The sequence below is a fragment of the Salvelinus fontinalis genome, chromosome 5, assembly GCF_029448725.1.
Source record: "Salvelinus fontinalis isolate EN_2023a chromosome 5, ASM2944872v1, whole genome shotgun sequence".
Taxonomy (NCBI): domain Eukaryota; kingdom Metazoa; phylum Chordata; class Actinopteri; order Salmoniformes; family Salmonidae; genus Salvelinus; species Salvelinus fontinalis.
This window is the reverse complement of record NC_074669.1, coordinates 53,564,565-53,591,000: the sequence shown is the minus strand read 5'-3', so window position 1 is coordinate 53,591,000 and position 26,436 is coordinate 53,564,565. Positions and strand designations below refer to the sequence as shown.

The window sequence follows — 26,436 nt, the reverse complement described above, 5'->3', positions numbered from 1 at the left end:
TAATCATTATGCCTAATTCTATGTCATAAATATCTATATTTTTCTGCTCGGGATGTGCACGGTTATCGAATATCCGAATGGACGTTAGTATTCGATTACTTGTTTTAATATATACTTTTTAAGACAAAAATATATATGACTATTTTAACCCTGAAAAGGCTTTTTCTGAATTAAATTAAAATATCCATGTGACATTGTTACATACCCAGTTATGCCATGACATTTCAAATGATTCATTTAATAAAAGTTTGACTCTTTAATGTAGTTTTTATGAAGTGCACATGCGCCCCATAAAAAGACCAGTAGCCAACCAGAAGCCTTCAGGTGGAAAGAAAAGTTAATGAAAAGTTAATGAAATGAGAAGGAGTAGGCTACAACGAGCAACCAAAACTGTTGTTTTATCTGAATTGGTTTGGAGAGAAAGCGGATCCTGTGGCCTCAATTTAGGTACGGTTCCTTCAGAATTGTTCACACCCTTTGACTTTTTCCAAATGTTGTTGTGTTACAGGCTGAATTTAAAATGCATTAAATTTAGATTTTTGGTCACTGGCCTACACACAATAACCCTAACATCAAAGTTGAATTGTGTTTATATATATATATATATATATATATATATATATATATATATACATACACTGCTCAAATAAATAAAGGGAACATTAAAATAACACATCCTAGATCTGAATGAATGAAATATTCTTATTAAATACTTTTTTCTTTACATAGTTGAATGTGCTGACAACAAAATCACACAAAATTATCAATGGAAATCAAATTTATCAACCCATGGAGGTCTGGATTTGGAGTCACACTCAAAATTAAAGTGGAAAACCACACTACAGGCTGATCCAACTGATGTAATGTCCTTAACACAAGTCAAAATGAGGCTCAGTAGTGTGTGTGGCCTCCACGTGCCTGTATGACCTCCATACAACGCCTGGGCATGCTCTTGATGAGGTGGCGGATGGTCTCCTGAGGGATCTCCTCCCAGACCTGGACTAAAGCATCCGCCAACTCCTGGACAGTCTGTGGTGCAACGTGGCGTTGTTGGATGGAGCGAGACATGATGTCCCAGATGTGCTCAATTTGATTCAGGTCTGGGGAACGGGCGGGCCAGTCCATAGCATCAATGCCTTCCTCTTGCAGGAACTGCTGACACACTCCAGCCACATGAGGTCTAGCATTGTCTTGCATTAGGAGGAACCCAGGGCCAACCGCACCAGCATATGGCCTCACAAGGGGTCTGAGGATCTCATCTCGGTACCTAATGGCAGTCAGGCTACCTCTGGCGAGCACATGGAGGGCTGTGCGGCCCCCCAAAGAAATGCCACCCCACACCATGACTGACCCACCGCCAAACCGGTCATGCTGGAGGATGTTGCAGGCAGCAGAACGTTCTCCACAGCGTCTCCAGACTCTCACGTCTGTCACATGTGCTCAGTGTGAACCTGCTTTCATCTGTGAAGAGCACAGGGCGCCAGTGGCGAATTTACCAATCTTGGTGTTCTCTGGCAAATGCCAAACATCCTGCACGGTGTTGGGCTGTAAGCACAACCCCCACCTGTGGACGTCGGGCCCTCATACCACCCTCATGGAGTCTGTTTCTGACCGTTTGAGCAGACACATGCACATTTGTGGCCTGCTGGAGGTCATTTTGCAGGGCTCTGGCAGTGCTCCTCCTGCACCTCCTTGCACAAAGGCGGAGATAGCGGTCCTGCTGCTGGGTTGTTGCCCTCCTACGGCCTCCTCCACGTCTCCTGATGTACTGGCCTGTCTCCTGGTAGCGCCTCCATGCTCTGGACACTACGCTGACAGACACAGCAAACCTTCTTGCCACAGCTCGCATTGATGTGCCATCCTGGATGAGCTGCACTACCTGAGCCACTTGTGTGGGTTGTAGACTCAGTCTCATGCTACCACTAGAGTGAAAGCACCGCCAGCATTCAAAGTGACCAAAACATCAGCCAGGAAGCATAGGAACTGAGAAGTGTTCTGTGGTCACCACCTGCAGAACCACTACTTTATTGGGGGTGTCTTGCTAATTGCCTATAATTTCCACCTGTTGTCTATTCCATTTGCACAACAGCATGTGAAATTTATTGTCAATCAGTGTTGCTTCCTACGTGGACAGTTTGATTTCACAGAAGTGTGATTGACTTGGAGTTACATTGTGTTGTTTAAGTGTTCCCTTTATTTTTTTGAGCAGTGTATATATAAATTAATACAAAATGTCAATAAATATTCAAACCCTTTGTTATAGCATACCTAAATAAGTTCAGAGGTAAAATGTACTTAACAAGTCACATAATAAGTTGCATGAACTCACGCTGTGTGCAATACGAGTGTTTAACATGACTTTTGAATGACTACCTCATCTCTGTATCCCACACATACAATTATCTGTAAGGTCCCTCAGTCGAGCAGGGAATTTCAAACACAGAGTCAACCACAAAGACCAGGGAGGTTTTCCAATGCAATGCAAAAAAAGGCACCTATTGGTCGATGGGTAAAAATAAAAAGAAGCGGACAATGAATATCCCTTTAAGCATTGTGAAGTTATTAATTACACTTTGGATGGAGTATCCATGCACCCAGTCACTACAAAGATACAGGCGTCCTTCCTGACTCAGTTGCAGTAGAGGAAGGAAACCACTGAACGATTTCACCACGAAGCCAATGGTAACTTTAAATAGTTACATAGTTTAATGGATGTGATAGGAGGAAACTGTGGATGAATCAACAATATTGCAGGTGCTCCACAATACTAACCTAATTGACAGAGTGAAAAGAAAGAAGCCTGTACAGAATTTTGAAAAATCCAAAACATGGACCCTGTTTGCAACAAAGCACTAAAGTAATACTGCAAAAAATGTGGCAAAGCAATTACATTTTTGTCCTGAACACAAAGTCTTATGCTTGGAGAAAATCCAATACAACACATTACCACAGTACCACGCTCCATATTTTTAAGTTGTGGCTGCATCATGCTATGGCTATGCTTGTAATCATTAAGGACTAGGGAGTGTTTCCTCCGACACATTGGTGCGGCTGGCTTCCGGGTTGGAGGCGCGCTGTGTTAAGAAGCAGTACGGCTGGTTGGGTTGTGCTTCGGAGGACGCATGGCTTTCGACCTTCGTCTCTCCCGAGCCTGTACGGGAGTTGTAGCGATGAGACAAGGTAGTAATTACTAGCGATTGGATACCACGAAAATTGGGGAGAATATGGGATAAAAAAAATTAAAAAAATTAAAAAAAAGGACTAGGGAGTTTTTCAGGATAAAAAATAAACGGACTGGAGCTTAGCACAGGCAAAATCCTAGAGGTAAACCCGGTTCAGTCTGCTTTCCACCAGACACTGGGAGATGAATTCACCTTTCAGCAGGACAATAAGCTAAAACACAAGGCCAAATGGAGTTGCTGGAGTTGCTTACCATGAAGACAGTGAAAATTCCTGAGTGGCCGAGTTACAGTTTTGACTTAAATCTACTTGAAAATCTAAGACAAGACCTTAAAATGGTTGTCTAGCAATGATCAACAATCAGTTTGACAGAGTTCGAAAAGAATAATGGACAAATGTTGCACAATCCAGGTGTGGAAAACCCTTAGAGACTTACCCAGAAAGACTCACAGCTGTAATCCTACCAAAGGTGATTCTACAAAGTATAGACTCAGGGGTGTGAATATTTATGCAAATGAAACATTTCTGTATTTAATTTTCTATAAATTTGCAAAAAAATTGTAAAAACATGTTTTCACTTTGTCATTATGGGGTATTGAGTGTAGATGGGTGAGATAAACAAATGTTTAATACATTTTTGAATTCAGGCTATAACACAACAAAATGTGAAATAAGTATGAAGACTTTCTGCAGGCATTGCAGCCTAGCCTGAATCCGACTAGACGTTCATTACGTTCTCTCTTTAGTCGGAATTTGGCTAGGCAACGATCAGGACAGCGTGGAGCCGGCGAGACATATGGCTCGGAAATCCAGTGATGGGATACGGCGGTGTACTCCTAATTATCCCAACGTACAAATCGAGAAGATTTAAATACTGCTAGATTTTAATGACTGGTATTTTCGTCAGCATGTTATAGCTAATGCTATAGCAGCCCACTGGATTCTAGCGTTGGGGTGAGTAGATACAGGAAGTGTTGTCGAATCCAATAGAATAGGCTACTCCAGTCAAAACAGGCACGGTTGTATGGGATGATAATAAATAACATTGTTGCTGCTGCAAGTTAGATAGCTATGGGGGGTGATAAGGGACATATATAAGTCTTATGGGAGGTGATAAGGGACATATATAAGTCTAGGCAACCGTACCACCTGACATGACATGATACCAGCACCTTACTAACTTCTGCGTGACTCCTGCGTTACGTGTCTGACTTACATGACATGATACCAACGCCTTACTAACGTCTGCATCAGTGTTAATGAAAGTCATAATGTGCATAGTTTATATTTATGTTAATTAAATCTCAACCATAAGTGTTAGAAACGTACAATGTATCGACTGGGTGGTAATGTTTCAAGCATTATCATGTGTGTCAAATGCGTCAGTATATTTGTAGGCTATTTCCGAGCCCAGCTGCATGTCCCCCAAGCCCCTGAAGTCTCTATCAGGGATCCCCCTGGTTCAGATCAATGCAGGGGGAGACCACTTTTCTGGAGATGTGTTTGGCTGGGACAAGAACACAGCCGGGCAACTGGGACTAGGGGACACAAAAATACCTAGGATAGGAATACCTGGAATACCTAGGATAGGATAAAGTAATCCTTCTAACCCCCCCCCCCCCCCCCCCCCTCTTAAAATATTTAGATGCACTATTGTAAAGTGGTTGTTCCACTGGATATCATAAGGTGAATGCACCAATTTGTAAGTCGCTCTGGATAAGAGCGTCTGCTAAATGACTTAAATGTAAATGTAAATGTAAAAAGTACAGTATACATAACGCAATAGCATACGTGTATGTGTTGACTCCTGTTAAATATATTTAAATAATCAAGGTCCAGACCGAAGACCATGAACAATACATTATTTGAAACAGGTGTGTTAGTGCTGGGTTTAAACAAAAGCCTTCACACTCAATAGCTCTCTCAGACTGTAGCTGGAGACCCTTGATTTATCTAATATGAACCCAAAAAAATTGTAGTTGAAAAACTTTTTTGGCCAGGATGAGAGAACAATATTGTGTCATGTGTGTGATATGAGGTATGTGTTGTTTTGTAAATAAATACTTTTAATAAAATGAACCCAATTTTCTGTAGACAGACATGCCCCAGCTCCTGTTGATTGCCTGAATCTGAAGAAGACTGTTTTGATTTCATGTGGAGGAGAACATTCTGCCGTTCTGACAAAGGTTGTATATCTGTCTGACATAATTACATTTTTCTCTATCATTTGAACTAAATGTTGTTTGGACCATACAATATGTCTACATTTTATGTGTATTTATTTAAATGGGTGTCTCAATGTTGTAGTTTTTTGTTCCCTGGAAATTTGCATTGAAACATCCTCATTAACGTAGAGGAAAACACTATGATAACTGTCTGGGTTGATTTTGTTCTAGGGAGGTGTGGTGTTCACATTTGGCTCAGGCCGCTATGGACAGCTTGGACACAACTCTCTCCGAGATGAACTACGACCTCGAGTGGTGGGGCAACTCTGGGGGTCAAAGGTGACCCAGATAGCCTGTGGAAGGTAGGTTACACTTATTAGACATGATCTGGAATTGACAAAATGTTGTGATACAACAAAAATTGATGTAGGACTGTTTTGGTTATTTTCATCTTAGCATAAGACCTTTTTAGAATTCATTGTTGATTTGAGAAATGTTTTCTATGTCCGTTTGCCACATTAGACACCACACATTAGCATTTGTGGGGCCCTCAAATAAGATCTACTCATTTGGGTGCGGAGAACACCTGGGAAATGGAGTAAAGATTGATCAGTCTGTGCCCCTTCCAGTACAACTGCCAGGTAAAACATTCATTTATCGTATAACATTACCCAGAGTACACGCATTTTCATAACAGATCGATCTTGAATAAACGTCAACTCAACAAAATGCTTATTTCAATACTCAACTAAAATAACATGAGGTAAAACATGAAATAACATTAACTTGATCATCAACTATTTTTGTCAACATTTCAGACCAGATTGATGACCAGAAAATTAAACACATGTTTGCTGGAGGAAACCATTCCTTTGCATTGTGCACTCATGGTCAGGTATGGACACATTTCGGGTTTGAAACAATGAGTTAGCAAAACAGGACATAGTTTGTCCTTTGTACTTAACATTGCTGTGATACGTTGCATCACATTGTCATCTTCCCAGGAGTCTGAAGAAAGGTCAATCTCAGGTCAAGTGACACAACAAGCATTAGATTAAGAAATCATTGACAAATGGATCTCGGAATGTGATTCAAAGTCTTGGGAAAAAGGACAGAAGTAAGTATGATATAAGTAACTATAATTTACCGTTGTTGTTATTTCCTTATTTTGTTTATGTACGGTCACATAATGAACTGAAAGATTACTCAAACTTGTAATTGCAGGGAAATCACAAAAATGTTTTCTTCTGCATCATGTTTAAATGGGAGCTTTCTTGATAAAAGGTAACAGTATTTAATATTGGTTCAAATACATGATTGTCTTATGTTTGAAATATTACATTATTGAAGAATACTGATTTAAATATGGCCTAGATATTGACAATTATTTATTGGTTTTATTAGTTGTGACAAACATTTCCAAACCTCACCTAAACAGTCTGGCCTGGATTTTTCACTCGTCCAAGGCGCATTCCGGAAGCTGGCGAAAAAGGACAAAGTTTTGACTGAGGTATTTTGTGAATATATATATATAAATTGATATGTAATCGTATTCTGACATGTATCGTTGATTGCACATTGAATTGCTGAAATACTTCTAAATTGTTGTCATTATCATTTGAACGAGGGACGATTCACACACCTCTTTCATTGAACTAGGTTGAAGCTATTGTCCAGCACACACTGCTTCCCTCCCTGTATGAGGAGCCCATTGGAGTGGAGGGCTTGAGGGTTTACCTGGTTCTCCCTGAGCTCCTGAGGGTCCTTCACAAACAGCACAGATGGACAGATCTCACCGAACCCTTCTTTTACGCTGCTGCTACTCTCTGTTCATCATATATGCATAGTCACTTTAACTATACATTCATGTACATACTACCTCAATTGGCCCGACCAACCAGTGCTTGGCTAACCGGGCTATGTGCATTGTGTCCCACCACCTGCCAACCCCTCTTTTTACACTACTGGTACTCTCTGTTCATCATATATGCATAGTCACTTTAACCATATCTACATGTACATGCTACCTTAATCAGTCTGACTAACCGGTGTCTGTATATAGCCTCGCTACTGTTATTTTCAAATGTCTTTTTACTGTTGTTTTATTTCTTTACTTATCTACACACACCTACACACACACACACATACTTTTTTTCTCGCACTATTGGTTAGAGCCTGTAAGTAAGCATTTCACTGTAAGGTCTACACTTGTTGTATTCGGCACACGTGAGAAATAAACTTTGATTTGATTTGCTGCTATCCTCAGAATGCACCCCGACAAGCTGCAGGTCCTCGGTAATGTTGCCGTCCATTTCAAATGTTTAAAGTGTGTCACCCCAAACTCAATTAATCAACAATAACGTAGTCATAAATCTGTTTGTGCTGTTCTTTTGTCCTTGTTCATTCGCTGTCTGGCAGATTTAGACTAGGCAAAACCAGTGATTATTTTTATTGAGTGTGGTATTCCTGGGCTAAAATTAAATGTGTACACTCTCGTGTTGCCCCTGGAATGATTGTGAAGTAGACCAAATTCTATACCCCCACAAAATAGTTTGAGAATGTAATCTGTGTGTTATCATGTCCTGTAGGTGACTGCTGGTCCTCATTGAAGCCATCTGTCATGACCAAGCACATTAGGGTGTGGAAGAAGGCCCTGTCTGTGATTTTGACAAGGAAACATATTCTACGCACCTGTGACCCAAGGATCAAACACCACACCATTTTCCACCCCGATGTTCACAACATGGACATCTATTTATTTATGATACACATTGAATAGCACATTTCAAATCAGTGTGCAATTAATGGAGTAGCGGTCTAACCCCGGGGTCTCAAGTGCAGCTGGGCGCCATTTCACAGGGAAAACTGCCCTATTGTTGCACGCAGCTAGCTATTAAGATGTTACTCCATCTCCTCTTTTCCGTGGATGGATTCCAATAGCTCCTAAGAGAGCTTTAGGCCCTGTGGCCGCTCACAGCCTTGATCTCTCTGGCCTCCAGACCTGCATCAGAGAGCTCCTGTATGGTAGTCATCTTGATGCAGTGGTTGGTATACCTACGGGATGTGCCGGCCTCCTAGAGAGAGCGAGCGAGCGATTAATAATAACAATATGACAATGATTCTATTCATGTTTATCCTATTCATATGACTGTATAGCAGCCAAGCTATTTGAACAAACTGTTATACCTTGCACAGACGGGGCAGCATTGATGAAAGGGTGTTGAGTCCCATTGGCTCTGTGGGATACCACAATGTTGTCATTGGATAGCTTTCGTCTGGCTAACAATGGGAATTCCAAATCACCCGTTGTATAAAACTATATAATATATGGCGGAAATGTCACCTAGCCTATCAGAGGGCAAGATGGAGCCTATTAGACAAGTGTCCCGGGGTTGATTTGGGATTCATGGTGAACATGTTCTGAAACCTAGCTAAAATGTTGTTTTGATACATTGATTTGACAAGTAGTTTGAATGTTGTTAAGTGTCTATTGCTTCAACATATTAATTGAGGGCATTTTCCCCCAAACTAGAACACTGTGTAGGACGGAGAGTACCATGCTGGGCATCCCAACATCGTCACATTCTGGGAGGTGTTTGAGGAACTGACAGAGGATCAAAAGAAAGCATTCCTGTGTAAGTATGGAACATTTTCATTGTAACAGATGAACCAATAACGTAGGCTACTGAGAATAAAGTTCTGTTCTGTCATTCACTGCCGTCTCCCTTTTACCACCTTTGCCCCTTCAGTGTTCCTGACTGGCTGTGATCGTGTGCCCATCCTGGGTATGAACCAGATCAGGATGAGGGTCCAAACCCTTCTCAACTCCTCCCAACAGCATTTCCCAGAGGCGCTGACCTGTCACTCTCTGTTGCAGCTGCCCATCTACCCCTCCAAAGATACACTACAGAGCAGGCTTATAGAGGCTGTTGGCCACAACAGAGGCTTCTGGAATGAATAATGGGTGTATAATGTTGCTGCTGTATATACTCCTCTCCTGTGTTCATCTTTTCATTGTTCCATAGTTGGGTTTAAGATTTGGATTGTTTTAATGTAGGGTTGTATTTCAAATCCTAACTTGAGATCTGTGCGGTACTATGACATTATCATATTTCATTCACCAAATTTTATTAAAACATTTATAAATCAAAAAGTACAGCATGGTTTGTGCCTGCACATTAAACAACGCATTAACAAAAATGATAACCAAGATACAAGGAACGGAGGGTTTGATGTATTTCATACCATTCCACTGAATCCGCTCCACCAGTTACCACAAGCCCATCCTCCCCAATTAAGGTGCCACCGACCTGTGTTCCAGATAAATACAGTAAGTATATTTTTGATCAGCGCTCATCATAAGAGATCTTTATGTAACAGCGCCCTCTGTGGTCAGATTTAACAATGGCGTTCAGGAACGAGTTGTTGGTGAACTTCACGGTACATGGCCAGGGGGTGCATGGGTCCAGCTCCAGGGTGGTCACATTGTTGTGCGCGGCAGTGCTCAGGAGGCTACAAGTACACAGTTCATGTACAAGGTGAACTGTGGGCCGCGGGCCAGTAGCTGCCCAGGTTGAAACCGTTGATCCACACCTGGCCCTAGTGATTAAAACAAAACAAAGGAATCACATTTTTTTTAAGTCTAGAAATAACGTACGTGTTCAGGATTCAGTAGTTTCAGGGACCATGAATAAGTTGTATGTTGCACTAGGGTATATGAAACTAATGTGTTTTAGTAAACCACACTTATGTGATGAGTAACCTTGCCTGAGATCTGAAGAGGTGTATCTAAGGTTAACGCCTAGGCTTTAGCTCAGAGGGCTAACACACCAGTCTTGTCATCGCACAGAAGTCACAGGTCAGTTATACTGACCAAAACTATAAACACAACATGCAACAATTCCAACGATTTTACTGGGATGCAGTTCATATAAGGAAATCAGTTAATTTAATTTAATTCATTAGGCCCTAATCTATGGATTTCACATGACTGGGAATAAAGATACCTTAAAACAAATTGTGGGCGTGGATTAGAAAACCAGTCAGTATCTATTTGCCTCATGGGGTACTCTGTTCACAACTTTGGCATCAGCAAACCTCTCACAGACACGATGCCAAATATGTGATCTGCAGTTGTAAGGCAGGTTGGACAAACTGCCAAATTCTCTAAAATGACGTTGGAGGTGGCTTATGGTAGAAATATTAACATTCAATTTTCTGGCAACAGCTTTGGTGGACATTCCTGCAGTCAGCATGCCAATTGCAACCTCCATCAACATTTTAGACATCTGTGGCATTGTGTTGTGTGACAAAAATGCAAATATGTGTCCCCAGCACAAGGTGAATGCACCTGTGTAATGATCATGCTGTTTAATCACCTTCTTGATATGCCACATCTGTCAGTTGGATGGATTATCTTGGCAAAGAAGAAATGCTCACTAACAGGGATGTAAACAAATTTGAGAGAAATAAGCTTTTTGTGCATAGGGAACATTTCTGGGATCTTTTATTTCAGCTCACGCTACATGGGACCAACACTTTGCATGGTGCGTTTCAGTGGAGGCTGCTGAGGAGAGCGGCTCATAATAATGGCTGGAACAGAGCGAATGGAATGGCATCAAACACATGGAAACCATGATTATGGTGATATTAGTTATCAGCTGCTGCTACTCTTAAACCTTTGGATGCCATCTCCCATAGTGCCCTTCGTTTTGTTACAGATGACAGTTTTGATATTCATCACTGCATCCTGTATCAAAAGGTTAATGTATATCTATATATTCGTTTGTGTATAAAATATATATTTATGTTGTATATACAGGGCACATTTGTAAAAGATGCCTAGGTATCAATATGTCTTCCCTGTTCAAGTAAAGGTAAAAAAATCAAATAAATTAAATAAAAGTTTGAGTTGGCATTGGGCCTAGTGCAGATTCACCAACCCTTGCAATGGTTTTGATGTTTTACCATGGTACAATAAATCAAAATCTAATGAACAAAGATACAGAGTCAGACTCTGGAAGTTGGACAGATAAGAGTTGTGTAACAATGGCACGGCTTAGAGCTACAATATACATGACATATTTTACCAATCCGATTTGGTTTTTATCAGAGTAGATGGGAATGAAAAAGAATCAACTGAGTTGTTCGACAGAGTCATGAATCACCACAGCTCTATGACGTTTATGTCTGCAACTGACCGTGGCACTTTTATCTCCTTCCCAGTTTATGCTCTTTATAGACCACTAGAGGGTACCGCGACCAAAGAAATCTCCACCGACAGTATTGCTGCCTTCATTCGATCTTTTTAGACATAAAATACCAACAGGTTCATCAACAGCATGTACAAATGGTTCTGTAATATGTCGATGTACACATTTCCTACTTTCACAAAACAAGCTTTATTGGGTTATAGATTCATAGCAACAAGCATTCACAAAGAGGTGATTGCACAACTCTGTGTGTGACCAAAGAAGCAAATATACGCTTTAAGAATAATTACTACAAAGGATACGTTTTGAAATTGTAATACACTTTTTCAACACATTTGATCAATAGGACAATATTTATGGTCAGGGATATGTTTAAAATTTTTGATGTAGCCTAAATTAGGGGTTTTCAAACTTCTTCTCAGGCACAGCCATTAAAAATGTTGAAATTGTTGCCAACTTTCAGAAGCCCTCTAAGCTCAGTCTCAATGTCTGTAACAGAGTTATACTCTGTAACAACACTGAGAGCTGTGTTAGGACCCAAGGCACCTCCAGACCTGAGAGGTTTGTCGTTGTTGTCGGTGCAGCAGTAGGCATTCCAGTAGTGACTCGGAACATTGACTCGCTTGTTCTGGTCTACCCACGTGTCACCTGGGACCACCCCAGTCACCACATACATCTTACTACAGCCTGCACTCAAAACATCCTTCAGCTTCTTCTCGTACAGGTTCCACGGCCCCTTGTTCATCTTCCCATCTTGCGGAGCTACGTTGGTATGGGTCATGGTGGCTTTGGATGCATCTTCTTTATGGTGTCCTGCGGGGTTTAGGTGCCCGCGGTCATACGAGCCAAAGTTGTCATCGAGAGCCTGACTCCAGCCCAGCTTGTAGTTCTGTCGGTATTGTGGAGAGCGTTCTAAGCATTCATTGTTTTGATTGTATTTCTTGATCTCACTCAAGGATCCTTTCTTATCCATTTGCTGTGGTGGTAGGTCAGGATGCACAAGCTGAAAAATACAAATATGTACAAATTAGCCACTCCACTTCAAGCTTTGTGGTAGCAGTCAAATACAACTCATTGTTATTATTACTGGTATTCTAGGCTACTGCTATTTAGTCTGAAATTACAATATATGAAATAGTACCTTCTAGTGCTTATTGCATGAATACAATCATTTTCTAACCTGCTCTACAGCTAATGTCCTGTTCTACTGCAAATATTTGAACTACACTAATGTGTTGCATCATTCTATAGTGGTGCCAGTCACATTAAATGGCTGCTGCACTGAATGTATTGGACATTTAAAAAAGGTGATAATGAAAATGAAATATGCAAACCTGGGGTTCATAATAAACTATGGACCCCTCTCTGCCAGGGACCCCTTCGATATCCATTTGATAGGCAGAGTACAGAGGGATCCTCCTGCCATGGTCATACAGAGTGGCAAAGTAATAGTTGTTACCGTTTCTCTGACAGATGTATGCAGGAGAGGCAGCATTGTAAGCAGAGAGACATTTCGCAGGATTCACTAAGCCCTGTGTGTCGGGCTCGATCGGAGTGGGGAGAGCTATATTCAGACCGGTAACTGGTGTCATTTTGAAGAAAGAAGCTTTGCAGTTGTCGAAATTTGGAGCCACTTCCCCTCTGACCCCCAACAAGGAGAGGAGACAGAGGGACAAGAGGGACAGAGTCACCATGCTGTGCCCCTGTGGAGAAAAACGTCACAGATTAACCTATATTGCAATGTTACCTTTACATTATGACTGTGTAAGCTCACAATTAGTCACTAGAATCAACTCAAGTCAGGTTATGAAAACCACCCAAGTTCCTGGAACATTATAGTTCCTGTTTACTGTAGTTGCCCACCATCTAGAGGTTGACTTCCTGCTTCTCATTGCTGGTTAAAGGTTGCTAAATGATCGTGTTGCTGTAAGGTTAATTATGCTATAATCATATACACTCCAAACATATTGTTAATATGTCAGAAGATAGTTTTGAACATCAAATCAAATTGTATTAGTCACATGCGCCGAATACAACAGGTGTAGTAGACCTTACAGTGAAATGCTTACTTACGAGCCACTAACTGACAGTGCAGTTTCAAAAAATACAGATAAGAATAGCAGTATATTTCCTTAAGTACATATCTTGATTGCATGACACATTAGTATTGTTTCTTAAAGCTGCCACTAGCCTATTTCATTTCCTTGTATGAAATAGTTTTTGCTGTGCTCGATACAGAGAACTTTGCGCTATTGCATCGATTTTCGAAATAACCATAAGAAATTGAATATCCAAATAATTTGTTAGATTTTCAATCTCACCTTTTGAACTTGTTTAACAGTCCTTTGAATTGTCTCACTCCTTCAGAGGTCTGTAGCATCAGAGAAAACACGTCCTGTTACTCTCTATATACTGTACATCATCTCTCTCTCTCTCTCTCTCTCCTCTCTCTCTCTCTCTCTCTCACTCACTCACTCACTCACACTTTTTCTTGCAATCTAGATCCATAATCATTATGCCTAATTCTATGTCATAAATATCTATATTTTTCTGCTCGGGATGTGCACGGTTATCGAATATCCGAATGGACGTTAGTATTCGATTACTTGTTTTAATATATTTTTTTTAAGACAAAAATGTATATGACTATTTTAACCCTGAAAAGGCATTTTCTGAAATAAATTAAAATATCCATTTGACATTGTTACATACCCAGTTATGCCATGACATTTCAAATGATTCATTTAATAAAAGTTCAACTCTTTAATGTAGTTTTTATGAAGTGCACGTGCGCCCCATAAAAAGACCAGTAGCCAACCAGAAGCCTTCAGGTGGAAATAAAAGTTAATGAAAAGTTAATGAAATGAGAAGGAGTAGGCTACAACGAGCAACCAAGTCTGTTGTTTTATCTGAATTGGTTTGGAGAGAAAGCGGATCCTGTGGCCTCAATTACAGTACGGTTCCTTCAGAATTGTTCACACTCTTTGACTTTTTCCAAATGTTGTTGTGTTACAGCCTGAATTTAAAATGCATTAAATTTAGATCACTGGCCTACACACAATAACTCTAACATCAAAGTTGAATTGTGTTTTTATATATTTTACTTAAATTACTTAAATGAATACAAAATGTCAATAAATATTCAAACCCTTTGTTATGGCATACCTAAATAAGTTCAGAGGTAAAAATTAGAGGTCGACCGATTATGATTTTTCAACGCCGATACCGATTATTGGAGGACAAAACAGGCTGATACCGATTAATCGGCCTATTTAAAAAATATATATATACAGTGGGGCAAAAAAGTATTTAGTCAGCCACCAATTGTGCAAGTTCTCCCACTTAAAAAGATGAGAGAGGCCTGTAATTTTCATCGTAGGTACACTTCAACTATGACAGACAAAATGAGAAAAAAAATCCAGAAAATCACATTGTAGGATTTTTAATGAATTTATTTGCAAATTATGGTGGAAAATAAGTATTTGGTCACCTACAAACAAGCAAGATTTCTGGCTCTCACAGACCTGCAACTTCTTCTTTAAGAGGCTCCTCTGTCCTCCACTCGTTCCCTGTATTAATGGAACCTGCTTGAACTTGTTATCAGTATCAGTAAAGACACCTGTCCACAACCTCAAACAGTTACACTCCAAACTCCACTATGGCCTTCGCAAACAGCACAGATGGACAGATCTCACGAACCCTTCTTTTACGCTGCTGCTACTCTCTGTTCATCATATATGCATAGTCACTTTAACTATACATTCATGTACATACTACTTCAATTGGCCCGACCAACCAGTGCTTGGCTAACCGGGCTATCTGCATTGTGTCCCACCACCTGCCAACCCCTCTTTTTATGCTACTGCTACTCTCTGTTCATCATATCTGTATAGTCACTTTAACCATACCTACATGTACATGCTACCTCAATAATCCTGACTAACCGGTGTCTGTATATAGCCTCGCTACTGTTATTTTCAAATGTCTTTTTACTGTTGTTTTATTTCTTTACTTATCTACACACACCTACACACACACACACATACTTTTTTTCTCGCACTATTGGTTAGAGCCTGTAAGTAAGCATTTCACTGTAAGGTCTACACCTGTTGCATTCGGCGCACGTGAGAAATAAACTTTGATTTGATTTGCTGCTATCCTCAGACTGCACCCCGACAAGTTGCAGGTCCTCGGTAATGTTGCCGTCCATTTCAAATGTTTAAAGTGTGTCACCCCAAATTCAATTAATCAACAATAACGTAGTCGTAAATCTGTTTGTGCTGTTGCCAACTTCTGTTGTCCTTGTTCATTCGCTGTCTGGCAGATTTAGACTAGGCAAAACCAGTGATTATTTTTATTGAGTGTGGTATTCCTGGGCTAAAACTAAATGTGTACACTCGTGTTGCCCCTGGAATGATTGTGAAGTAGACCAAATTCTATACCCCCACAAAATAGTTTGAGAAAGTAATCTGTGTGTTATCATGTCCTGTAGGTGACTGCTGGTCCTCATTGAAGTCATCTGTCATGACCAAGCACATTGGGGTGTGGAAGAAGGCCCTGTCTGTGATTTTGACAAGGAAACATATTCTACGCACCTGTGACCCAAGGATCAAACACCACACCATTTTCCCCCCGATGTTCACAACATGGACAGCTATTTATTTATGATACACATTGAATTGCACATTTCTATTCAGTGTGCAATTAATGAAGTAGCTGTCTAACCCCGGGGTCTCAAGCGCAGCTGGGCGCCATTTCACAGGAACAACTGCCTTGTAGTCGCACGCAGCTAGTTGTTAGGATGTTACTCCATCTCCTTTTCCGTGGATGGATTCCAATAGCTCCTAAGAGAGCTTTAGGCCCTGTGGCCGCTCACAGCCTTGATCTCTCTGGCCTCCAGACCTGCATCAGAGAGCTCCTGGATGGTAGTCATCTTGATGCAGTGGTTGGTATACCTACGGGATGTGCCGGCCTCCTAGAGAGAGCAAGCGAGCGATTAATAATAACAATATGACAATGATTCTATTCATATGACTGTATAGCAGCCAAGCTATTTGAACAAACTGTTAAACCTTGCACAGAAGGGGCAGCATTGATGAAAGCGTGTTGAGTCCCATTGGCTCTATGGTATACCACAATGTTGTCATTGGATAGCTTTCGTCTGGCTAACAATGGGAATTCCAAATCACCCGTTAAATAAAACTATATAATATATGGTGGAAATGTCACGTAGCCTATCAGAGGGCAAGATGGAGCCTAAAAAACAAGTGTCCTGGGGTTGATTTGGGATTCATGGTGAACATGTTCTGAAACCTGGCTAAAATGTTGTTTTGATACATTGATTTGACAAGTAGTTTGAATGGTGTTACGTGTCTATTGCTTCAACATATTAATTGAGGGCATTATCCCCCAAACTAGAACACTGTGTATGAAGGAGAGTACCATGCTGGGCATCCCAACATCGTCACATTCTGGGAGGTGTTTGAGGAACTGACAGAGGATCAAAAGAAAGCATTCCTGTGTAAGTATGGAACATTTTCATTGTAACAGATGAACCAATAACGTAGGCTACTGATAATAAAGTTCTGTTCTGTCATTCACTGCCCTCTCCCTTTTACCACCTTTGCCCCTTCAGTGTTCCTGACTGGCTGTGATCGTGTGCCCATCCTGGGTATGAACCAGATCAGGATGCGGGTCCAACCCCTTCTCAACTCCTCCCAACAGCATTTCCCAGAGGCACTGACTTGTCACTCTCTGTTGCAGCTGCCCATCTACCCTTCCAAAGAGACACTACAGAGCAGGCTTATAGAGGCTGTTGGCCACAACAGAGGCTTCTGGAATGAATAATGGGTGTATAATGTTGCTGCTGTATATACTCCTCTCATGTGTTCATCTTTTCATTGTTCCATAGTTGGGTTTAAGATTTGGATTGATTTAATGTAGGGTTGTATTTCAAATCCTAACTTGAGATCTGTGTGGTACTATGACATTATCATATTTTATTCACCAAATTTTATTAAAACATTTATAAATCAAAAGGTACAGCATGGTTTGTGCCTGCACATTAAACAACACATGAACAAAAATGATAACAACCAAGATACAAGGAAATCCCAAAGTATTTGAAATAATCTAATTGTTAAAAGGAAGCATATCAGGTTGAGTTGAACACAAGAACTATACATTTACAAGACCCACCAAATGGTTCATTACAGAAATCAATGAGAGCATAATATCCCTGCAGTTAGGTGGCACACAATAAGGTACAGATCATTTGGCACACATCCTTCTCAACCATGTTCCCCAATTCACAATATAGGGCAGGATTTAACTCAAGGCGCTCTATAGCGCAGCGCACTATAAGATACTTTTAAAGGTCATTTACACTTGAGCAGACATGCCAGCGTTACCATGAATGTGATCTCAGTGAACATCAGGGAAAATGCCTTTAAAAAGGGGCATTGTCGGCTGCATAGTGCCCTGACATTAATGGCACCTGTTTGAACTTGTTATCAGTATCAGTAAAGACACCTGTCCACAACCTCAAACAGTTACACTCCAAACTCCACTATGGCCTTCGCAAACAGCACAGATGGCCAGATCTCACGAACCCTTCTTTTACGCTGCTGCTACTCTCTGTTCATCATATATGCATAGTCACTTTAACTATACATTCATGTACATACTACTTCAATTGGCCCGACCAACCAGTGCTTGGCTAACCGGGCTATCTGCATTGTGTCCCACCACCTGCCAACCCCTCTTTTTACGCTACTGCTACTCTCTGTTCATCATATCTGTATAGTCACTTTAACCATACCTACATGTACATGCTACCTCAATAATCCTGACTAACCGGTGTCTGTATATAGCCTCGCTACTGTTATTTTCAAATGTCTTTTTACTGTTGTTTTATTTCTTTACTTACCTACACACACCTACACACACACACACACATACTTTTTTTTTCTCGCACTATTGGTTAGAGCCTGTAAGTAAGCATTTCACTGTAAGGTCTACACCTGTTGCATTCGGCGCACGTGAGAAATAAACTTTGATTTGATTTGCTGCTATCCTCAGACTGCACCCCGACAAGCTGCAGGTCCTCGGTAATGTTGCCGTATGATCCAGGGAAAATGCCTTTAAAAAGGGGCATTGTCGGCTGCATAGTGCCCCGACATAAAAAGAAAACCAGCAGTACTATGGACCTCCAGGCTCATGATTTGAGCACCACTGGCCTCAACTTATATTTAGAGTACTACTCAAGTTCATAGCACTTCTAAATGACTCATTTTCCTTGGTGAACTTGATTCAATTTCCCTAAATATATACATACTGTTCAAATGACTCATACTAAAATACCCTTGAATACAGATCCTTGTGTAAACAAAGCCTACATGATTTAAGACACTGAATTGTCAGAGGTAATATGAGAGGTACAGCCACCTGTGATTAAATTACAAACATTACTCTTTGATTTTATAAAGGTCAGTGCAAATAGATCACTTCCAGATAAATACAGTAAGTGCATTTGTCATCAGTGCTCATCATAAGAGATCCTCTTTATGGAACAGCGCCCTCTGGTGTTTGTGGTCAGACTTAACCGTGGCATTCAGGACCGGGGTGTTGGCGAACTCCACAGTACATGGCCCGGGGGTGCATGGGTCCCCCTCCAGCTCTAGGACGGTCACATTGTTGGGCGCGGCCGTGCTCAGGATGCTAGCGGGCACGTACAAAGTGATTTGTGGGCCGCGAGCGGGCCAGTAGCGGCCCAGGTTGAAACCGTTGATCCACACCTGGCCCTAGTGATTAAAACAAAACAAAGGAAAAGCATTTTTAAAAAGTCTAGAAATAACATAGGTGTTCAGGACTCTGTAGTGTCAGGGACCATGAACAAATATGCTGCACCAGGGTATATGAAACTAACGTGGTTCAGTAAACCACACTTATGTGATGAGTACCCTTGCCTGAGATCTGAAGAGGTGTGTCTAAGGCTAATGTCTAGGCTTTAGCTCAGAGGGCTAACACACCAGTCTTGTCATCGCACAGAAGACACAGATCAGTTACATTAGCTATAAGGTAATTTGCAGTTGACTAGTCAGTCACATCTATAAAAGGTAATTTGCAGTTGGGGTGCCTGCTCAGGAACAACATACAGTACAGTTCAATAAACAATTAAAATCTCCTTAAAAAAAGGTAAAACCTCACCTTTCTCCAGTCAGGGAACTGGATGTAGGTGTCCTGGGGCAGGTCTGGGATGCCGTCCGGGATGACAAAGGTGCCCCCATAGAAGGAGGGGATGGAGAGGGGAGAAGGTGGTGGGGTGCCAGCTTCCCTGGAGCCCATCCCCCAGAGAAGACCCTGGCTAACAGCCTGGTCGATGCTGAGGCTGTAGACTTCCCAGCCGGTGAGGATGTCGGCCCCCAATGTCAGGTTAGACACCAGGCCCTGTGTAGAGAGAGTGGGAGAGAGTCAAAACATCATAGTTGTGTATGTGTGCATAGTTGGTTTCCCAGACTCAAATTAATACTAATGGTGGACTAAATAGCAGGTTCAATTAAAATTCTACTAAATGCTTCTTAGTCTAGAACTTTGCTTAGTCTATTTCCAGGAAACAAGCCCATAATGTTCAGTGGGACCGAATAATGTTATGTAGAATTAAGCAGCTAATGGAAGGGTGCTAGTTAAATGTTTACTCGGGAGCCAGCTTTAAATAACCTCTTGCCTTAAAGTCGTTGATGTCTTTCCCATAGTTGACTCTGCCCATATTCTCCACCAGTATGTCCACCTGACTCCCAGCCTTCCCAGTCACGTTGATGGTCAGGGCCTTGTCCCTCTCTAGGATCCCAACAGCAACCTAATGACAGACATTTTCCTTTTTTGAAGAACCTGAAGACTTTTCTCTCGTCCTCTTTTGAGATAATAATCTAATTCAGTCTGACTTTGTATGAATGACAGTGATCACCAACCCTGGTTCTGGAAAACTACATGGTGTGCAGATCTCGGTTCCAGTCCAGCACTACAACACAGATTTCACTAAACAAAGTCTAAATTGGGTGTTCTAGTGCAGATGGGACAAGAAACTGTCCTCCTTGGACAAGGATTTGTGACCTGTGACCATTGTTGAGCACCAACATGTTAACTTGTTGGTGCAAACCAAATGAATTGCAGGGGAAGTTGAGGACTAACTCACCCCGTCGACTGATACATATGCCCGGTCGTGGACTCCATTCAGTGGTGAGGACAGAGGGGTGAGCTTACTGCAGTCCACAGGCAGCTTGGTCTGATAGAGGACGAACCCAAACGGCTTTTTGGAGAGAAAACAAAATAAACGGAGTAAAGCCTCTCAGCCATTTTGGCTCATAACAACCATAGCTGCTTATACTTAGTGTAGAAAAGGACAGACAGACATTGAGCTTGTGGACGTACTTGGTTCATCTCAATGAAGGTCAACGGGTAGACGCTTTTGACAGGACCGGAGAAGGATAGTATATCTAGAGCATCGACTACTGTGTGGAGCTGAGGAGGCAGAAAGAAACGCATTCTGTTGGAATCTACTGGATTCTATTCTACAGTGTGTACACTCCATGCTCAATCAACACAAGAGAAAAAAATAGAAAATATCCATTTGCTTTTAGAGTATTATGACATGCCTATGAGATTATTATATATATATATATATATATATATATATATATATATATATATATATATATATATATATATATATATATATATATATATATATATATATAATAAACACTTAACCAGCACTTACACTTGACCCCCCCACCCTCCACTAGCTCAGACTCAACTGAAAAATGTACTTTCTATGCCTGTGATATGTGGTTGTCCCACCTAGCTATCTTAAGATGAATGCACTAACTAAGTCTCTCTGAATAAGATCTGCTTAATGACTAAAATGTTCAAATGTAAATATTGCAACACTTCTCCGCACTGTGTGCCATGTGTCAACAAGGTCAGGTGAAGGTAAAGTCATTTCTACCCGGCGCTGTGGCTTAGTTGGTTAAAGCGCCTGTCTAGTAAACAGGAGATCCTGAGTTCGAATCTCAGCAGTGCCTTTTTTTTAGCATTTCATTGTACTGTGTGTACACTTCTCTTTGATCCGTGCACATGACAAATAAACGTCGATAAAAGTGCTAACTCAAATGTTTAAATGTCTGAAGATGATCGACCTTCTTCATTGGCACAGCTCCGTAGGCATATTTAGGTGTTGATGGAAGCACGGGTCCCTCTGGTATCTTCCGATACTGTTGGGAGAAAATACAAGTGGATATGACATCATTAGGTGATCATTTGTAAAACGGACCGATTTTCCTTTAAATTACAAACTTATAAGAAGTCAGGGTACTAAAATGCTGACGGTAGAAACTTTTGCTATAAAAAAAAGTCACAAGAAAGCATAATCTAATCAAACATGTTGTATGTACGACAACTCTGTTACCAACCAGTTTGATGACATCCTGGATGGCAAAATATTTGTCAGTGAGGTCTCCTGCCTCAGTGAGAGGGGCGTCATAGTCATAACTAGTAGGCTGGGGGGCATAGGGGGTATTGGCACCTGAGAATATTAAGAGAAAAACAATTGATTTTATACAACGAGTGGGTCTAATCCTGAACGCTGATTGGCTAAAACCGCATTCCAGCCGGTGTCTATTCGACAAGTTACCACCGGCTAAATCTATGATGTTAAAATGCCTATTTACTCTGTTCCATCTGACTTGAATTTGTCTTGGGCCTAACGACACCCGTGCCAATACATCCTCCAAACACTGGCTTCTTGGGCATTATCACTTTAAAAAAATAATCTTCACATCATGGCCAAACCCAAATAAAGTGAACTAGATTGGGTTCTGCAATAGAGCAATAGAGACTATGGGAGCATTGAATAATTTTACTCACCATTCCAGTATCCGAAATTGGTTCCTCCAATAAACATGTATCTGCACAGAGGTTTATAACTTGTCAATAGTTGAAAAATCCTCTGTGCCTTTTTGATGTTAAATGTTTCATGTGTGATGATGTCAACACATATTCCTATCAATCATTGTTGATTGGATAATAGTCATAATTCTATCACCAATCAATTCATCTCTCCGTCTATATCCAATATCCATCCGCCACAACTCACAGATTAACGCTGGCGCCAATGGCGAGGATCTCGTTGAGGGACTTGGCAACGATGGCGGTGGACACTGTAGAGTGATGCTCTCCCCAGTGGTCCAGCCAGCCAGTGTAGAACTCAGAGTTCACCTGCAACACATGATACAGTCAGCACTATCTGGCTATGCTAGAGAGGACAGAAGTGTGTTGGACTTTTCCCACTAACATCTAATGACATGTAGTTATGGTTTGTGTGCGTCTGTAAGTTGTTGTTCATATGTATAAGTTTGTATCTGGAGTAGAGAAAAAAAAATAATATAAAAAAAATATATATATATATATATATATATACAAAAATAAACATCTACTGACAAACATGCTTACCAAGGGTCCATGGGGCTCTGCCTGTCTCTGTGCATCAAATGCAGCAGACACATTCCCACCTGTTAAACAAATACAAATGCACAGGCAGACACACGCAAAGACAGACACAGTTGTTGAACAATTCTGCATACGATGGTAAAACACACCCGTCATAGATTTCTAAGGCGCAATGAGTCAAAGCGTCTGTTTTGGCAAACAAAGAAAATAGGATAGGTTAGACGTCACATGAATCGACAACCACCCAGATCTAAGACAGACAGATACCATACCAACTGAACACTTATATTCTTCTTCAAATTATTCCTGTTCCATTTAGTAAGTAACTATCCCAGGCATTTCACAGACAATGTATCACCATTGACCTTTGTTGTGTATATTTTGACCTGCATCAGTTCCCTCTTGACACCGATCTAATGTCAGTTTTGCCATTTCCCTATTATCAGTATGGTAGTGATTTTGGGAATACACATGTTTTCTAGATCTGTGCCCCAGAAGCCTACCTGGGCCAAAGTCCACAGTGGCGTAGAGACCCTGCAGAGAGCCACACTTGAGGTACCCGGCACCGGCCCCGTCTGTGGTGAACAGCACCACGTCGTTCCCCAGGTGGGAGCGGAACAGACTGGTCAGGTGACGCAGGTAGTTGTAGTCACAGGCAAAGTAGCTGCCGTACTCATTCTCCACCTAAGAGGGAGAAGGAGAGGGGAGGGAGAGGAGAGAGAGAAATGGGCTCTTGTTGAGGAGATGAGAGGCAATGTTTGACAAACAGTCTTTATTGAATTGTAGAGTTAAGGCACAATATGAAGTTACCCAAACTTTGAATCCCCAATAAATGTTTTATTAATCATTGAATATCAACATGGCTCACCTGAACAGTGATGATTGGGCCACCGTTCTGATAAAGGAATGGCTTCAACATTGGCAGTAGTTTGCCCATCCACTTGTCAACAGCCGCAATGTAATCTGAAAGAATTTGATTTAGGTGTCATAAAAACACAATTCTTATATTGTAATACTAATGGAATCCATTGCAGTCACATCTGACGGTCAATACACACCTGGGTCTGAGGAACGCAGGACAATGTCTTTCTTGTGGAGCAGCCAGGCAGGCAAACCCCCCTAAAGACCAGGTCAAGAAACGGGCAAATTATCACACAGTCCGTCAAGAAACAAACACACTGCGGATGTCGAAGTGCCGTTACTACATCGTGATTGATCGTCTTCCGAAAACAACTTGGAATACAGGCACAATTTGCCAACATTATTACACATCATATCATCAACAGGTATATTTATCATAAAACAATTGTTTAGTCATTCTCTCACCATATCCCACTCTCCACAGATGTAGGGCCCAGGCCTCAGTACAACCAGCAGACCAATGTCTTGGGCCAACTGCAGGAAGTGTTCTAGATCCCTGTCCCCACTGAAGTTGTACCGATCCGGGGAGGGCTCGTGGAAATTCCAGGGGACGTACCTGGAATGTCAAATGGACAATGATGTACTAATTAAGTCCATACCACTGAATGGTAAATCATAGCTCTTTCTCAGGTTTAAGGCCCGACGAAGGAATTCTGTCGGGTTATCAACATTTGGAGGTTATGTGATTAAATGGCTCTTTGAATTACTTTGATCAACGTCAATCCTATGTACCAACGGGCCACTGAAATGACTACCTGAAAACTAGAAGGAACATTGAAGACACTCATCTAACTGGTTGGCATTCAGTTTATTTATGACATAGTGGTCAGTCTACATTTGCCTGGATAACCAGACTAAACGCTACGCCAAGCCTACAGACGTAAGTTTCTTCTCCACAACGAGTCTGGATCTGAGCATCCCTCCCGACCCAGATTGGTTCAGAAACCAATGGGTTGGGCCAGAGCCAGAACACACGTGGGTAAAGTGGCAGTTTGCAAAATCGTCATTGGCTTTGATACTCTGATTGGTTAGAGACGATCCAATCGCTGATGCCATTGTTTTTTTAGTTTTTTTTAACAACATGTCGTCAGCCTAAGTTTACATACGTCTGAATGGCGTTCAGTCCGGCCATATACATCTTGAGTAGCCTGTCTTTCCAGTAGGCCCTGGGGATCCTGTTGTAGTGGATGCTACCGGAGATGTAGCGGAACTCCTCCCCATCCTTACGGAAGCAGTCGTTCTTGTAGTCCACACTGAAGGTCTGCGGCACACCAAGCTGAAAGAGATTTCAGAGTAAGAGTCACATACCGTCATTTTAAATCTTGCTGAGCCATGCGGTCAGTGTGCTGTTTTTTATTATGGCTACAGCAAACTGACTTTAGAGAGATAGTTGTCTGAGTGGCCCCATCTTGAGAGCAACTGATAGAATTTAATTGCAGTCATGCAACTGTTCTGTTACAGGTTCAGCTTTTTATGGTGAAGGGATGATTTATCAGGTGACGGTACAAGGTTGGCAACAACAACGTGACTGCCAATCTCTGCCCCCTAAGTGCCGTTTCTGGGTGTATAAAATGAAAAGGCCTACATCTCGATGAAAATGAATACAGAGAGCAAAAGAGGCCATTGTAATGCACATTTACGTTATTAATTGCAGTAGATCAACCACAGACAGAAGGGTTAACCCAGACACGTCACAGGGGCTATAAAGCTGAAGCATCCGTTTAGAACGTTCTCTCACCACCAAATATATGGTATTGAGAGGAAGTCCAGTCGGGGCGGTGTGAAACTTGGCCGACATTCTGCTTTTTCTGTTGCCAAAACTACAATCTGTTACGATGTGTTATAGACTTAACGCTTTTCCAAAGTTGAAAAGCCCTACTTCTCGATTAAAATGAATACAGAGGGGATAGAGGTCATTCTAATAATAATTTAAGTTATTGATTTCTATGGTTTGCAGTAGATCAACTGTGGTAGTTCATGTCAATTAAGCAGAGTTTGAAATGCTGCTAGTTAACTACTTTAAAAGCAATCAACACAGATATGCTAAATCAGTGCACTAGCGGGCAAATGATTCAAGGAACCTGCGATTAGTTCCAAGTTATAGGCTAAATCTAAACATCATTCAACTTTTAAGTGCATTCCAAAAGGAGGCTTGAATTCTGACTAGTTAGCTTGCTATCTGTGAGCTGTATGAAACAATAACATGCATGTTCTCTTTTCCAACTAATTCAGTCTAAGCTACTACGAAATGAACCATGTAAGAGTACTTACTGTACTTGCAAAGAGGGAACACAGTAGCACAACTCCAACCCTTGAGCAAGCCATGTCTGAATGTCGTGATGCACTGACTGATTGACTGAACTTTAACAGATGAGATGCGGAAGTTGGATATTGTCATGTGACGATGTCTGTTTTGACAGTACTAACGCCTTACCGGTAGGCGGCAGTCTCAT

At 41.3% G+C, this 26,436-nt stretch overlaps 2 protein-coding genes, 1 non-coding gene and 1 pseudogene across 3 annotated transcripts; 2 read left to right on the top strand and 2 right to left on the bottom strand.

The window, feature by feature from the left end:
- Positions 1-77: 77 nt before the first annotated feature.
- Positions 78-17,404, top strand: LOC129856111 (uncharacterized; annotated as a pseudogene).
- LOC129855835 (endonuclease domain-containing 1 protein-like) lies at positions 10,830-13,987 on the bottom strand. Its single transcript, XM_055923889.1, has 3 exons — positions 13,879-13,987; positions 12,892-13,260; positions 10,830-12,560 (listed from the first exon to the last, which is right to left on the bottom strand). The coding sequence occupies exons 2-3, from the start codon at positions 13,249-13,251 to the stop codon at positions 11,976-11,978; spliced, it is 945 nt and encodes a 314-aa protein (XP_055779864.1). The 5' UTR covers positions 13,252-13,260; positions 13,879-13,987; the 3' UTR covers positions 10,830-11,975.
- Positions 17,405-17,536: 132 nt separating the features above from the next.
- On the bottom strand, positions 17,537-26,422 carry glb1 (galactosidase, beta 1). Its single transcript, XM_055923881.1, has 16 exons — positions 26,255-26,422; positions 25,090-25,259; positions 24,389-24,539; positions 24,121-24,181; positions 23,931-24,025; positions 23,566-23,746; positions 23,066-23,124; positions 22,710-22,831; positions 22,481-22,521; positions 22,027-22,139; positions 21,754-21,828; positions 20,987-21,076; positions 20,751-20,864; positions 20,283-20,414; positions 19,766-20,005; positions 17,537-19,359 (listed from the first exon to the last, which is right to left on the bottom strand). The coding sequence occupies exons 1-16, from the start codon at positions 26,306-26,308 to the stop codon at positions 19,105-19,107; spliced, it is 1,953 nt and encodes a 650-aa protein (XP_055779856.1). The 5' UTR covers positions 26,309-26,422; the 3' UTR covers positions 17,537-19,104.
- On the top strand, positions 21,566-21,639 carry trnat-agu (transfer RNA threonine (anticodon AGU)). Its single transcript has one exon. It is a non-coding gene; the product is annotated as a tRNA-Thr (tRNA).
- Positions 26,423-26,436: the final 14 nt, after the last annotated feature.